General features: G+C 42.4%; 1 protein-coding gene across 1 annotated transcript in view; it reads right to left on the reverse strand.

Annotated features, from left to right (window-relative positions):
- Window positions 1–17,500, reverse strand: part of LOC145399029 (uncharacterized) — an 81,994-nt gene that overhangs the window by 35,902 nt on the left and 28,592 nt on the right. Inside the window, exons 3-5 of the mRNA XM_080271757.1 lie at window positions 13,407–13,538; window positions 10,482–10,615; window positions 9,015–9,240 (exon numbers count right to left, since the gene is read on the reverse strand). Of these exons, the coding sequence (XP_080127883.1) occupies window positions 9,015–9,240; window positions 10,482–10,615; window positions 13,407–13,538 (492 nt within the window). The remainder of the gene's footprint in view (window positions 1–9,014; window positions 9,241–10,481; window positions 10,616–13,406; window positions 13,539–17,500) is intronic.

Raw genomic sequence — 17,500 nt, forward strand, 5'->3', positions numbered from 1 at the left:
ACTGATACTAAAGGCTGGAGTATATGTGTTCGATAATTCATTCGTTTCCAGAATAATGAGAATAATGTTAAAAATCTCTTTTTATGGGCGCTCATTTGACACCTTCCTCCCGTCATAAACAGAAAGATACTGTCTGTTATTTAAAGTATTATTCATTTCTTGCGGTTATTATTACGGCTCCAGAATGAATAAAAAATGGTTATCATGCTTCTCAAGTATTATTAAACATTGTTAGTTCACTTTCCATGTCCGTAAAATGAAGTATGGGATTATTTGCTATGGCACGTCATTCACTACTGGATTATTATATTTACCTTTCAAGAACGAATGAGAAATTATCATCAAGTGTGTCCAAGATTATTTTTCATTGCTAGGTGTCCTTTTTTGTTTTCTAGTTAAAAATCTTATCATATATAGAGACGCATTTAGGCTAGCATGGGCGACAGCTTTAGAAATTCGCTGTTAATTACTGTCTTTCTTTCTTCCTTTCTTTTCTTTCTTTCTTTTTCTTTTTTCGTCCCTGGTAGTCAGGTGTTCAGAATTGTTAATGTTGGTTTTCAAGACTTCACACCTTCAGTTAATTAATTAGCGAAGGTGGTAAAAAAATATAGCTGTCTTTTAACTGCTCTTCCTATTTATTCTCTCTCTCTCTCTCTCTCTCTCTCTCTCTCTCTCTCTCTTTATTCTAACCTTTCTTGGTGTACATGTCGCGAGAATATGTTAGTATTTCAGTTGTGCAAGTTCCTGTCATGGAGAATTAGTCAGAATTTGTAAGAGTGTCCCCTCGCTTTGCTTCTGCCCTCTGCATTCTTCCGTTTTCTTTATGTTTCCTTTCTCTCTCTCTCTCTCTCTCTCTCTCTCTCTCTCTCTCTCTCTCTATTAAATCCAATTCACACTCTCTGCCTCTGTCTATCTGCCTGTCTGTCTGTCATTCAGCTAGTTTTTTCCATTATATTTGACTATCTCTCTCTCTCTCTCTCTCTCTCTCTCTCACCCACCCCGCTGTCCCTGTCACCTTTTAGCGGACCGACAGCCACCAGCCTCTAACCCTTGCATGCCTATTTTTCCCCATGAATATCTTAAGAGTCCACGCCGAGAGCAGAATGAAAAATACTCCGCCATTTTCTTTTGAGAGAGAGAAAGAGAGAGAGAGAGAGAGAGAGAGAGAGAGAGAGAGAGAGAGAGAGAATTTTCTGCTATCTCCTTTCTCCATGAACATACCCAGTACAGTACTTTAGACAGGATCTTATAGACAGCCCTTGTTTCTAGATTTCTTTTCCCAGTCATTTTTATTTCAGTATCAAAATTATAATAGTTTTTGCATTATCTGACCTCAGCATTTGTATATTGAAAAAAGTCGCAACACTTCCGGTTTGATTTCGCGATTTCTGTCATGAGCGTTTGTACATCGAGGAATTGCGGTTCTTCGCGGCTGGGATGTTACAGGCAGACTCCGATTCCCTGGACGTAATATTTACCATGAGGCAGATTCTGATTTTTCTCTCCCTTGATCACCATTTTCAAAACAGACACGCACTGATTTTCGTATCCCACTGACTTCCATGTTTTTCCGTCGTGGATCTCTGAGTACGATTTCTGGTATAAACAGTGAATTTCTAAACTACATTTCAAATTGCCAGAGGAGTTACGGTTTAACCAGGCACTGATTTCCTGATTTTCTGTCCTCAACGAATGAATATAAGGATTTCCAGTTATAATAGACATGAATATCCATTTATTGCCATGAACATTTTAATATGAGAATTGCAGTGAAGATATCAGATAATTTCTTCCATGTTTTCTTTCGTAAATGTATTAACATGACAGTTCGTAGTGTGATATTATGCTGGAATTGATAAACAGACTCCGATTTCCCAGTTTTCTGTCTTAAGCATATATAAAGATTTGTTATGAAGACAGTGGATGTATTTATATTTTTCCATAAACATACGAAGGTATATTATATTGTTCCTTGCATTGGAACCCATAAACATATGCTTATTTTCCTCTATAATTTAATGAATATATATGCTGCTGCGTGTATATATGAGTTTCCAATAGTGTAAATCACAAATATTCTACGTTCTTCTTCTAGAATATATGTACAATCAACAAAACAAACATCATCCCTTATTTTTTCCGCCTCAGATGGGTGCTATGTACAGCTGGCGAAGGAACCATCGTCCCAGTTATTTCCTGTGTTTATTTACAAATGGCGGAACACTACGGAATCCCATCCTGAACTAAGGTATGACTTGGATGGTTTCAGCTTTTTCCGCAATGTATTCGCCAGATCAGGGAAAGACGATGATATATTTCGCCTACTCTACATAAATATATAAGTGAGAATTACAAACATATGCTACGTCATACCCATATACTGAACTGTACCCACATACCTAAATAACCTCACATGTGGACATTGGGCCATGTTTTGGTTAACACAGGAGATTTCGTTGCATTCCTTCCTTAGCGATTTATTTTGCACATTATGCCTTCATTTGTTGTGTATGTCGTTTTTATCTTTCTAGTATCGACATGGTTTGCGTCAGAAATTATGAGAGGATAATATGGGATATCAGACAAAGTATATCACCGAGGAAGAAGTGGGACGAAACCTCCCAAACCAAAGTAAATACGGATCCATGTATTTTTGTGAGGAGGCAACACTTCCGGCTCTCACGATGAACATAACTTCGGGATGCGGCTCATTTCTTACATCTGAACAATATATATATATATATATATATATATATATATATATATATATATATATATATATATATATATATATATATATATATATATATATTGTCTTTTTTCAGCTGAACAATATCCACGGTACTGCGATATCAAGAAATTTCGATTACATTTGTGGAGAGAGTTCGATCTTTTTAATTTATGGGCTTCAGAGGCTCGCCATTTCTTAACATGGATGTAAATATTGACTCCGAGATGATGACCTGGCCTTACCTCACCTCACCTCACCTGACCTTAGTTTTTATACTGAGACTTAAACCTCTTCCCTTCGATGACGTGTTAATTACTCAACTCTTGCTACTGACAGTCAATATTTTTTATTTATCCAAAGAAAGACCTGAAGTGTTGAAGTGCTTCAGTAGCAGGAAGTGCATCATTATATATTTACCTTTATTTATTTATTTATTTATGTATTTACTTAATTTATTTACTTATTTTTGTTCAGGAATCGAACCCGATATTTCTCATACGCCTGCATCAAGAGAAGTTTTATTATTATTATTATTATTATTATTATTATTATTATTATTATCATTATTATTATTACTATTATTATTATTATCCTTCTTTGTTTCTGAGGAGGATTTAGGACCAGAGCTTAGAGAACCGAATAAACCACCGAGCCAAAGAATCTCATAACATTATTTTGGCTTTGTCACATTACATCTCCGTTTATCTATGCTGTTTTTCGTAATTCTCATGGTTAGGTTAGCCTATATGCACGCGCATCATCATCATCACCCCGAAAAATTATACACTTATCATTATCATCATCATTACTCCAGACTATTATTTACTCATCATCGCCATCATCATCATCATCATCTCTCATAATTATCACCTAATATCTACGCACCTTCACAATCATCATCATAATCTCTCATCATTATCACTCTATTAATCTACTCCTTCTGTCTACTTTATAATATGTACAGGTATTAACAGTGATATCTACCACATACACATGAGTACAGGTGTGTCCAGGTGACTTAATTTACCCAGCTACCTCTAATAACATGTTAACTACAAGGGAGGCGTAATCTCATTGGAAAAAGAGACGCCGTAACACTTCCTCTCTAGCGTCTTATTTTGCATATTACTCCTTTCATATTGTTTTTAAATGTCTTCAGGTTGAATGGGTTAAGGAGAAAAGGGCGTCCCCTGGCAAAAGGGGTTAAGATGCATAAAATAAATCGCCTAGGAAGAGGTGTTAGGGCATCCCCAGAACCAACAAGGATACAACTCCGACTCGGCTAAGGGGGCAAGGGGTACAGTTCGTCAGGAGGTTTCGGCGTCATATAAATTCGGTTACTCCAAAAATGTAATAAATAAAATAGAAATAAATGAAAATAAATAAAAAAATAAATCAATCGTCTAGAGGGGCTATGGTACTGAAATTCAACCCCTTCACTACGATGATGTGTGTTAATCTGTATGTGAAGCTCCCCAACACCTTTTCCTAAGCGATTTATTTTCCTTTATTACACCTTGCCGTCCTTTTCCAAGTTACGTTAAATCGTCCTAATATCACCATACTCCGCATAAATTACTTACAAAACAGTATTAACCACCGGAATCCAAAAATAAATCGGTAAGGAAGAGGTGTTAGGGAGCTTCTTTGACCACCGAAAATACGAATCCCGGACTCAGCTGAACGTGAACCCAGTGGACTGCAGGCTGAAGTTCCCCTCGTCCTGCAGTCTACCATCGTCTTTTCGGGGGATAGGGAGAGAAAGGAAGGACGTTTGCATAACTAGATAGCCCCACAGCCCTGTTATATCAGTGCCATCACGTGAAGGCCCCTCTCCAGGGGTAAAAACAATAAAAACAATCATCATCAATCTCTTCAGTGCAATGACGCCTCTCTCTCTCTCTCTCTCTCTCTCACACACACACACACACACACACACACACACACACACACACACACACACACACACACACACACACACACACACACACACACACATCATCATCATCATCATTTTCTCCCGACTTGAAAATATGATGTTTTCTTTATCCTATCATGATTAATAAACACACACACACACACACACACACACACACACACACACACACACACACACACACACACACACACATCCTGTGTATAAAGACGTCATCGGTGTGAAGGGGTTAATGGAGACGCTTCAAACACCTTCACTAAGTCGATTTTTTTTTTCTAAGATGATGGAAAAAGAAGGACGACAGGAAGAAAAGAAAGAAAACAGAAAATAAAAGAAAGAAAGAAAGAAGCAGAAAAAAGAAAAAAAAGAGAGAAAAAAATTGTATTGAAGAGATGAATGGAGGATTTTTTCTTTTACTCCCTCACTTTGAAAGGTTAAAAAACTGAATGAAATCGTCCGAGAGAGAGAGAGGGAGAGAGAGAGTTATCGAATTTTCAGCGTTTAACCTCACCCCCTTCACTACACTCTATACTCTTTTCACCTTAACTTGGCCCAGATTTTTATAATTTTGCGGCCTATTTCACGTAATTCGGTGGCAGTAGAACACGATGCTACGGCTGCACATTCTTTCCGTAGAGCATATACATGACTAGTATCTTATTCTAGTGTTTAATCTATTGTTGCAACTCAGTATTCAAGATGGAGAGATTGAAATTTTGGGCCAAGTTAGAGGAAAAATTAGTATATATATTTTATGTATTAGTGAAGTACACGCGATTATATTTATCTTTGGAGAGGATTTTGGAGCTGGGGGGATTGATTAAATCCGTCTAATTGCGAGATTTTTCCCTGACAATGAATAAAGCTGAGAGATAGCAAAATTAAACTCTCATTGTACTGAAGGGGTAAATTTTGGTCTGGGGTCAGGAAAGGTCAAACACATCTGCCAAAAATTCGAATTGACTAAAACCTGTCACGTTTATAGTTTCATTTTTATTGTTATGTACTGTATATTTTTCACTCATTTTTTGCCAGGCAGTTATTTGTGTTCATTGTTTGTTGATGAAGCCTCGCGTAGTGAAGGTGTTGAAGGAAAAGAAAAAGCAAAAAATGGAAAAGGCAAGGAAATCAAGAGGGTTTGTTTGGACTCAGCGACTTTCCTAGCTACTGGACTGATAAGCTCGATGGTAAAATCACGATACTGTTTGTTTACATAATGGCGACTGAGCGGGGATCACAATTCGGCACCACACGAAGTCGCCTATATCTGTAAAGGTTAAATATCACTACACACTATAAAACGACTGGAAGGTAATATAAGGCTACGTGACGGATGAGAGACAACTGGTTCTGTTTTAAGGAGAGGGAAAATACCAGCTACGATATATGTTATGGTCGCTCTCACCGCCGAGTTCTCCTGCATGCGTTGGCGGGAAACAGGTGACAACAGAGTGCCCCGTCTCACTCATTATTTACAGTCCCACGGTGCACTGGCTGTCCGGCTGACCTGTGGGGGTTTTGCCTGGATGTGGAAATATTCTCTCTCACTTTCACTCATTTTTCCTGCCTTCTCGAAAAATCAGGAGAGGCGGAAAACAAGAACCACCGAAACGTCGTCACAAACATCTACTTCCTTCACGGTGCAGACAGTATATAATCTTCAACGTTTTGACCACTATTACACTTCATAGAACAGTTTGAGTAAAGACAGATTATTTCGTAGTGTTTCATAATGTAAGTTTTAATATGTAACTCTTTTTCAGTCACTTGGGGAAAAGGGTAAAGAAGATGGAGACGAAGGCATGAAAAAATTAAGTAGTGTAATAATTCTGATCAAAACGCCTCCTTTACAGTAAATCCACAAGCTTATTTCCTGTACAGGCCCAGTGTTTTATCTCTCTTTCGCACTTCTCACTTTAATACCATCACTTTCTTTGTTTTTATACACCTTTCTTTTTATCACAGTCTATCCTCTTGAATTGTTTACTCCATGCTTCAGGCTTCCATGTTTTCTTTCATGCCTTTTCACGTTTTTTTTCTCTTCCGTTTTCCATTTTCTACAATTCGTTTCGTTTCCACATTATTTTTCCTCTCCACTCTTTTCTCCACACAACAAACTTGGCGTCACCATTGGTTGTGGTAGAGGGGTGTGGTGGTTGTGGTTGCTGCGATGGTGTAGTGATGGTAGGAATAGGACTTGTGGTTTTGGTGGTGGTTATGGTAGCGAGTGACTTTGGTTGTGGTGGTTGTAATGTTGGTAGCATTGGCAGGGTTTACGACAATTGCTAGAGTTGAGGTTGTGGTAGTTATGGTTGTGGTTTTGATTTAGGTTGTTGTGGCTGAAAATGGTTGTGATTAGTAATGGTTTTAGCTCTGGTTGTTGTGGTAGAGGGTGGCATATAGGATTGATTTGAGTGTTTGTGGTTGTGATCTGTTTCCTAATGTGTGTGGTTGTTGGTGATTGTTTTTACCGACGATGGTAGTTTAGGTTGTGGTTGTGGTGGTAGTTAGGTTGTTGGTTGTAGGTCACTTATGTGGTAGATTGGGTTGGGTATGGTTGTGGAAGTGGTTATGGTGGTTTGTGGTGGAGGCTGTGGTTATAGTTGTGGTTATCAGCGGCTGTGGTAGTTTCATATGGGATTGTGGTTGTGGTTGTGGTTGTGGAGGGGCGCAATCAGAGGAGGCGCAGCAGCATGGATCGAACCAGCGCTCCTCCGACAACATTTCTTAGGCACTCGGCTCCGGACACACCTGCGGGGAAGAAAAACAGAGGGATTTGAGTGAGAGAGAGAGAGAGAGAGAGAGAGAGAGAGAGAGAGAGAGAGAGTGAGTCACCAAAAAAAGAAAATATCACAAAAAAAATATGCCTTAGACCTGGCAAAAAAAAAAAAAAAAAAAAAAAAGAGACACGGAAGCTATCTATCCAATTTTTGTTCATGCACACGACTCCCCACAACGACCCCTCTTACGACCCCTCCATCGCTCTGAACCAGGAAGCGGCCAGCACTACGACGTATCATGCATCACGCGGGCATTATCTGTCACAGCGACCTCCCCACCTCCCCTCCCACCGCTGCATGACCCGCTGTGTTGGGAAAAAATGTTGCTTGCCATTTTACTGCGTCTGCTTCACACTTGGGGCATGTCCGTCACTTTCCTCCCTGACGCATCGTATAGAAAAGCATCTTCTATGGACAGAGAAACAAACTTCGTATATTATTCTACTGCGTCTGCTTCACACTTAGGGCATGTCCGTCACTTTCCTTCCTGATGCATCGTATGAGAGATTCACCTATAAGTAGAGGAATATACGAAGTCTCTCTCAGCTAGCAGAGGAAATGAGAAGTACAAGAGATATTAGGCAAACTTAGTCAATGAATCAGGTAACTTTAGTTATTTCAGATTATTTTAAAAGCCAACAAACCAGCCAAAGTATATACTGTATGGTTCACATTTCCTTCATGGTCTAAACGTTAAACATTTGGAAGGTGCTTAATTCATTGACTGTAACGATGTGATCAAAATATCCCCCTGCTTCCAGAAGGGAGGTTTGGAGTCTGATGAAAGCTAGCAAACCAAACATGTAGATACCAAGGTTTCAGAGACCGGCTTTATGAAATCTGAACCACAGAAGGATACATGGACTTCTGATTGTGCCTTTAGTCTTGTCTCGAAACCGTGTCCAAACCTAGTGAGATATCCTTAACCTAATAGGGCTGAGAGATTCGTTTCATGAATTCGGAGCCTCACTTTATGAAAAAGGAGCCTTACTTTATGAAAACGGTGCCACACTTAATGAATATGGAGCCTCACCTTATTTAGGAACTTTATAATATAGGGCCTTTTGATGCCAATTTTACACCATTCCCAAACTGTGTCGAAGCCTAGCGAAACCTTACTAGACTTTTCAGCAACAGTCTGTATCAAGTAAGGGTAGAGTCTCGATTCACGGATGAGTTCCGACCCCCCCCCCTCCAAAGAGTAAAATTGGCATCCCTCCATCTTGAATGCTAAACTATAACAAGAAACTAACGCTAAAATATTGCACTACTCACAAAAAGTGCCATAGAAAGAATGCATGGTTGTAGCAGTGACCATTTCTCCTTCAGAGCTAGGGGCTGCAAAAGTACGAAAATCTCCAAGTTCGCTTCCTCAGGGTGGTTGTCCCCAATCTATAACCCACAGAAGTTCAAGTCTGTTACAGAAATTTTATGAATGGAGGGCATCTAAAGTCTGGTGTGTAGATTTTTTTTTTTTTTTAAATATATTTGATTTGTTTTCTGTCCTCCGTTCATCTCTTGTGGGAGAAAAAGAGAGAGAGAGTAGAACTGTTTGTCGTGCCTGTACCTGCCGGCTGATCCTCAAACAAGGCAGGGACGAGGGGCCTGACGATGACGCCGTTGTGGGTGGCGCCTTCGTGGTAGAGGGGGCTGATGGTGGCCGTACAGCGGAGTCGAACCCTGTCCTCGACGAAGTGCCACTGCTTCGCTTGGAACAGGAGGCCGAGTCGAGTCCCCGTTCGCCCGCTCGGATCGCGCGGGGCGGGGTACTGGGCTAGGTAGTCTTGTGGCGCCTGTGGGGGGCGGAGGTAGATAGATAGATAGGGGTAGAGAGATAGACAGATAGATAGATAGGCAGATAGATATAAAGAGAGTGTGAAGGGGGCGGGGATCAGGAATGGAAGAAGGATAAAAATAAAAAGGAGACGCAAAAGCAGAAAGAAGGGACAGGGAAAGAGGAGGAACAGATAGGTAGATAAGAAAGAGAGAGAGAGAGAGAGAGATTGAATTATAATGGGTCTCTGTCACTTTTTAAATGTTCGGCTTTTATCCATAGACTTTTATCAGAAAACTGGGTAATTTTATGTGAACCTTTACAATAATTACTTTTAAAAAACTTCGTGTATATGTGCTTCTGTATATTTTAATAACGATGAGTCAGTACAAGATTAAATACTGACTAAACCTGATAAAATACTGATAAGCGCTAACGGACCTGCTTCTGATTTATAAAGATATTGGAAGCTGGGGTAATAGACCATCCAACCATCCAGCCAACTATCCAACCATCCCTCCATCCACATAAATCTGAAATCTTCTGGACGATTTTACCCTCTGCCTATCCAGACCTCCATTTACCCATCCAAACATCCATCTAACCATCCAGACCCATCCAACTATCCATCTAACAGTCCTTACATCCATCTGACCATCCATCCATCCATCTAACCATCCTTTCATCCATCTAACCATCCATCCATCCATCTAACAATCTATCCATCCATCTAGCAATCCTTCCATCCATTTAACAATCCTTCCATCCATCTAGTAATCCATCCATCCATCCATCTAACCATCCTTCCATCCATATCTTCCATCTGAATATCCATCCATCCATCCATCCAGCTATCTGTTCATCAATCCATCTAACCATCCATCAGTCTCAGGAGTCATGCCTTCAAAACTCTACAGCTATCAATTTATATAACATTCCATTTCTCCTTGTAACCCTCCAACCATCTGTCCATCCAGGTAACCATCCACTCACTTGCTGGTTCTTAATGTATTTCGCCTTTCCAACCACCCAGCCATCCATCTGTTCAGGTAACCATCCACACACCTGCTGGATGTTGATGTATTTCTCCTTGTAGCTTTTCAACCATCCATCTATCTAGGTAACCATCCACTCACCTGCTGGTTTTTGATATATTTCGCCTTTCCAACCACCCATCCATCCAAGTAACCATCCACTCACTTGCTAGTTCTTGATGTATTTCGCTTTCCTATTCATCCATCCATGTAACCATCCACTCACCTGCTGGTTGTTGATGTACCAGGTGAGTGTGGCAGGGGGTATGGAGTGGGGGGCGGTGCAGGTAAGATTAACTGTGTCTCCCAGGCGGTACTCTCTCTCACCCCCCGTCACCTCCGGACCGGTCTCAGGAAGCTCTGGGGAGGGGAGGTGGGGGATGAGGGGGGAATGAGGAGGAAGAGAGGGGAGAATGGGTAGAGGAGGTGGGGAGGAAGGTGAGGAAAAATTGGTGAGGAAGAGAGGGAGAAAAAGAAGAGGAGGTGGGGAGGAAGGTGAGGGGAGATTGGGGAGGAAAAGAGGGGAAAGAGAAGAAGGGGTTGTGGATGGAGATGAGAGGGGAAGGGGAGGGGAGAGAGAATGGATGATGGGGAAGGAGTGAAGGAAGAAAAGAAGGAAGGAAAGAGAGGAACAGAGGTGAAGAGGGAAAGGAGGAGGGGGGAGATGGGTGGGTGGGGGAGGAGATGGGTGGTTGGGGGAGGAGATGGGTGGGGGGAGGAAAGAATAATAGATTTAGTAGTAAAAATAGTATTATGTAATATTATTCATTACTGTACCACTGTACTTTTGTATTTTCATTTTCCATGTTCTCGGAGTCTGCATACCCCTTTGATTGATAGTGGGGTGATGATGATGATGATGATGATGATGATGAGAAAAATAATAAACAATAATATAAAAACAGTAGTAATAATAATAATAATAATAATAATAATAATAATAATAATAATAGAAATAATAATGATAATAATAACAGTAACAATAACAATAACAGTAATAATAATAATAATAATAATAATAACAACAAAGCTAATAATCGCCCTCTAACATGGCGACATAAATCATTCCTGTTATCCTTGTCACATTCGCGAGGGCCTGAGCTGCACCCATTAATCCACACATATTAATTTCCACTCCGCACCACCCCGCAGCGCAGCAACGGTCCGCCGGCGATAATTACGAAATCATTGCCGTTATTAGACGTTGCCCGGAAGTGGGGGAGAGGGGGGGAGGAGGAAACGAGAGAGAAAGAAATGTCGAAAGGAGAGGGGGATGAGAGTGGCGGTGCTTAGGCAAAAAGATAAATAAATAAATAAAAAATGAATAGAAAATAAAAAAAATAAAATGCTTAATAGCGAAGAAAGTGTAATGAAAGATAATAAAGGAGAAAATCGCATCCCGTGTGTGTGTGTGTGTGTGTGTGTGTGTGTGCAGTATTACCGTACCTGGCGTGTTAAGATACAGGTAAAACTTCCAGCCAGAGTCAAATCAGAAATTACTTTGATATATTTTTGGAGAGAGGTGCATTGCGATTTTTAGCCTGGTTTATTCAAGACGGTTTTTTGCTACGGTCACTTACAGACGATTTATTATTATTATTATTATCATCATTATTTTTAAGGAAGACCTACGTAGTTAGAGAGTTACTGAATGACGTGATGGAACAGACGAAGGTACAAGGTTACAGAAACGTGGGGTACAGTACAGTATAGCCAAACGCTGCCTCCTGTGAGTGTCAGGTGCAGTACAACAGGGGAGGTATCACAAGGTCTAACTTTACCAATAATTAAGCTGAATAAAATCGTCCGGGATAGCACAACGTAAAAATAAATCAGTAAAAAATAAATGTTACGTACAAATAGGTTACAGTTTCTATTTTGTGCTTTGACTTTGTTTATATTCAGAATTATTGTTATTATTTCTAAAGATGCACAGCCCTTGTTAGTGTGTGTGTGTGTGTGTGTGTGCTCTTGCGTGCGTGTGTTTGTTTTTAGAGGCAAATTGAGCTTGATAAACCAGTTCTTGGCCCAGAAGTGAACTTTGTGTGTGTGTGTGTTGTGTGTGTATCTGAGTACGACTGTGTGCGTGTTGCATGTGTACGTTGAGTATGTGCGATGTATGTGTGTGTATAATATGTTGCGTATGTTATGTGTGTGTGTGTGTGTGTGTGTGTGTGTGTGTGTGTGTGTGTGTATTGATGATTTGTGTGTACTGTGTGTACATATGATGTGTGTTTTATTTTTGCGAGAAGCCAAGAAATGATAAAGTAGCTCTCGAGTCAGAACTGTGTGTGTGTGTGTGTGTGTGTGTGTGTGTGTGTGTGTGTGTGTGTGTGTGTGTGTGTGTGTGTGTGTGTGTGTGTGTGTGTGTGTGCGTGCATTTATGTATGTGTGTATGTCAGTTATTGTTATGTATTCTGTTTTGCGAGTATATTAGCAATGACAAAACAGCACCCGTCTTAGAATTGCGTGTGTGCGTGTGTGAGTGCGTGTGGCATTATTTTCTACATGAGGCTGGCATCATCCTAATAACACCAAGCCGCCATTTTGTCCTTAGTCACTCTCTTCACCTTAACTACTTCAATTCGTGTCGCGTCCTATTTTTGGCTTATCTTGCTGCCTCCACACGAATACACGCAAACACATACACGCAAACACCAAACTGAACCATCCCCTGAACCTAAACCCTGCAGTGCCACGTCAGACTTTGGCACTCTTATCGCATAAACCATTTAGTCGTTTATTTGATGGCTAAAAATGAACCTCCTTGTGTTTTTTTAGGGACGAGAATTAAGTTGCCTCATATGCATGACTCTCTCCATTTTTTTTCTTTTATGTGCACGACTCTGGACATATTCTTACCAGCCCGTTCTCAAAGGTCCAGCAGTCCTCCTACGTACCATACACCTCCACTTATCGCCACTTCTGCGCTAACACCCACCGTCCATATGCAATACATCAAGGGCTGCCTCTAAATTCACACTCCCTTTATTTTGCCAAACGTCCCTACTCACTAACGACCCTCATCTTGTCTTTCTTTAGCTTTCACATCCCAACTCCACCACTCCCTGTCTCCTACCTCCCTTCTTTCCTCCCCTTTCCCTCCCTCCCATCCCTCCCCTCGCCTCCCTCTCCTCACATCCCTACTCACCAACGACCCTCATCTCTGCGGATCTGACGAGCGTCCTGAAGTGTGGGGCCTCCGTCAGCACCTCGCACTTGTACCTGCCCTCAGCTTCTAGAGTTACCCCTCGAAGGAGCACGCGTTGGTGGTCGCTGCGGGCTTCCTGCGGGGGTGAGAGAGAGAAAGTGAGTGAGGGAGAGAGAGAGAGAAAGAGAGAGAGGGCAAAAATAGCAAGAAAAATCAAGCCTACCTCTCGAAAAACAGGAGGTAGGCTTCTGTAACAGCAAATTAGATAAATGGGGTGATTAAAATAAGGCATAATGGGCTGTAATGGGGTAATGGCCGGGGGGGGGGCTGGTGGTTAGGGGTAAATTATTCAGGGATATGGGAAATGTATGGGGGAAAAGGGAGGGTGAGGGAAATGTAGAGAGGTAGGGGATGAAAATGTATGGGGTGAAAATGGGTGGGTGTGTGAGATGGATGGATGGAGAGAGAGAGAGATAGATAGACAGACAGACGGACATACAGGTATACAAACAGACAGACAGACAGATAAATGTTTAGACGCCATCCCTACCACCACCATGCTCTCCACATTCACCAAACCACTACCACATTTACCACAACTACCACATCAACAATACACGTACCACTAAAATCATAACCACTACCACCATCACCCTGACCATTACCACCACAACCACCCATAGCACTACCATTCACTACCATAACTACCATCAAAGGGACCATAACAGAGATACTTGACAACAACATAATCGACAACAACAACGATAGCAACAACAATAACAACAACCACAACATCAACACCCTCACTCTTCAGCCTCCACAACATATCACACCACACACCACATCACAACACACTATCACAACCTAACACAGTATATCACATCACAACATACTCTTCTCATCTCAGACTCATAAAATAGATACCAGTGTCAGACAGCCTGCACTGTACTTCATTAATTTGCTTTGAAAACTGAGTTGGCCTGTTACTGTTTGCTTTCCTTTGCATTCCCTTGTATTCCCTTTGTATTTTGTACCCATTACCACACCGTCGCGCACAATACATCACTACAGTACACCAGACCGGCCCTCTAACAGCCACAACATATCACGCAACACCATAATTCAGTAGCACAGTGTTCCACCATCATGCAGTACCACACCACCACACCACACCACACCACACCACACCACATCGCATCATATAACAATTAAGCACAGTACCACAACCATGAACCATAGCACAGCACAACACAACAAAAACCACCACAACACATCTCACTACACCCAACCACACACCCCTCTCACATCACCACATCCAACCCCACACCCCTCTCACATCACCACACCCCCCACACCCCCCCCACACCGCCACACCCCTCCTCTACATTGCATCCCCGACACCACAACATATCACTCCACCCCACACCCCCACGCCACACCCCCACCACACCCACACCACAACACCCCACACCACAACAGAAGCTGAGTGGGTCCAGTAAAGGGTGATGTAGGAGGCGGAACAGATTCAACCATATATCCTTTCCCCGATGCTTCACTAAACCCTTGTCCACCTGGAGCTATCTCACTCTCTCTCACTCTCTCACTTTCTCTCATAATACATCCTCTCTCTTACAACTATTATATTATCTTTTCCTTGTCTCCTTCCTTCCTTCCTTCCTCCTATCCTTTCTGCTTCCCTCCTTCCTTCGTTCGTCTTTTCTCTGCATATCCTTCCTTCCACACTCTTTGCTTCCTCCATTCCTTTTCTCTTATACTCCATCCTTCCTTTCTTTCAATGTTCATTTTTTTTTTCAACTTCAGTCTTCCCTCTCTCTTTCCCATCCCCTCTCCTTCCTTCCTTATATTCTCTCTCTTTCCTTCCCTCCTTCTTCTTTCTTTCCATCCTTCTTCCTCAGTTTCCCTGTTTCATCACCACCACAACAATCATTCTGCTCCATCACCACCATCATAACCACAATCTTAGCCCATTATCAACCTACAACTGTATCATCACCTTCACATACAACCACAAATCCTTCCACAACCCCCAGAGCCTTTGAACACAATCTCATCCTCACCAAAAACCTTTCACAACTCCTTCACCTTCACACACACAACCTCACCACAACCCCTGGACAGCCCCATCACAACCCCTCCACCACCACCACCACCACCACCACCACCACCACCACCAGATCGTAACTGGGGAGAATCAACACCATCCCTTCGACCTGTGGAAATGACCTAAGATGACCTGTACACTCCCCCCCCCTCCTTCTCCCTCTCCTCTCCCTCTTCTCTTATCTATCCTTCCTTATGTTCCTTCCCACCACCTTTCTGTTTCTCCTCATCCCTTTTCCTGTGTTTACTCTTCCTTCTTTTACACACACACACACACACACACACACACACACACACACACACACACACACACACACACACTTTGTCCTCCCTCCTCTCATTGTTATTCTTCCTCCCTCTTCCCCTTCCCATCATCCCCTTTCTCCCTTCCCACTTCTCCATTTCTCCCTTCTCTTTTCATTCCTTCCCCCCATCACCCGTAACACCCTTCTCCCTCTTTTCTTTCCCCTGCCTCACTCCGCTTTCCCTTTTCTCTCATTCACCCATCTCTACTAAAGCCTTTTTCTCTCATCCCCTTTCCTTCTTCCCTCTTCCCTCTTTCTTTCAGAGTTATTTCCCCTTACCTTTGTTCCTCCCTCTTCATGGTGCAGTAGCAATAACAACAACAATTACAGGACCCCCTCTCTTCAGTCTTCCCTTCCCCTGCATCCCTTTCCCCTACCTCCCCTTCCCTTACTTCCCTTCTTTCCCCCTGACCCCTTCTTCCTTTCCCTACTCCCCCCTCCCCCCTCTTCAGGTCAAGGAAGATTACACTGTTTGCCTCGTATGTCTGGTGTTGAGTGTGTGTGTCTGTGTGTGTGTTTGTGTTTGCTGGCCTCATGCGTCTGCTGCTGAGTGTGTGTGTGATTGTGTGTGTGTGTTTGTGTTTGTGTGTTTGTTTGGCTATATTGCAGAGGAGGGAGGAGGAAGAGGAGGAGGAGGAAGAGGCTTGCTTGCATCCACGTAGTCTCGATTCTATTCCTTTACATTTAATAGGATCAAAATATAAGAACAGGGAGATCCAAACCCATAGTGTAAATCTTAACAGGATCTTACAAAGTTTCGAGGAAATTTTGAGATGGCGTAAAGAAATCATTGACCACAACTTTTTTTTTGGTGATATTTTAAGATAACTCAGAATTTACACTGAAAATTAAAGTTAGGAGATAATGTTGATGTAAAAGTGTTCGTGAATTCAATTATTTTTTTTTATTTCCAACCATAACATGTTTGACGTTTGCGACACTGATATCAATTGGTGTAGGTGGACCTGTAGTAAAAACGCACACACACACACACACACACACACACACACACACACACACACACACACACGATAGATAATTAAGGTATTTCTCCTCTCCTTCTTTATTTCTCTTCCTTTCTTGTGTATTTCCCTCCTACCTTCCCTCCCTACTCCTTCTCTTCCTCTCTGCCTCCCTCCATCTGTCTCTGCCTCTTCTTTGCATCTCTCTGCCTATCCTCTTCTCTCTGTCTTTCTCCCCCTCATCTCAGTCTGCCTCTTTCCCTCTCCTCCCTTCTCTCCAACCTTCCCTCTTGTCTTCTCCCCCTCTCTCCCTCCCTTCCTCTTTCTTCCCCTCCCCCTCCCTCCCTTCCTCTTTCCTTTTTCCCCCTCCCCCTCGCTCCCTCCCTTCCTCTTTCCTTCTTCCCCTCCCCTCCCTCCCTCTCTCCTCCTTCCCCTCCCCCTCTCTCCTCCTTCCCCTCCCCCTCTCTCCCTCCCTTCCTCTTTCCTCCTTCCCCTCCCCCTCCCTCCCTCCCTTCCTCTTTCCTTCTTCCCCTCCCCCACTCTCCTTCCCTTCCTCTTTCCTTCTCCCTCTCCCTCTCTCCCTCCCTTCCTCTTTCCTTTTTCCCCTCTCTCTCTCTCCCTCCCTTCCTCTTTCCTTTTTCCCCTCTCTCTCTCTCTCCCTCCCTTCCTCGTCCTTCCCCTCCCCCTCTCCCCCCTCCCCCCACAA

This window comes from Coenobita brevimanus, chromosome 47 (assembly GCF_032717465.1).
Source record: "Coenobita brevimanus isolate Jiangsu-jjx chromosome 47, ASM3271746v2, whole genome shotgun sequence".
Lineage (NCBI taxonomy): Eukaryota > Metazoa > Arthropoda > Malacostraca > Decapoda > Coenobitidae > Coenobita > Coenobita brevimanus.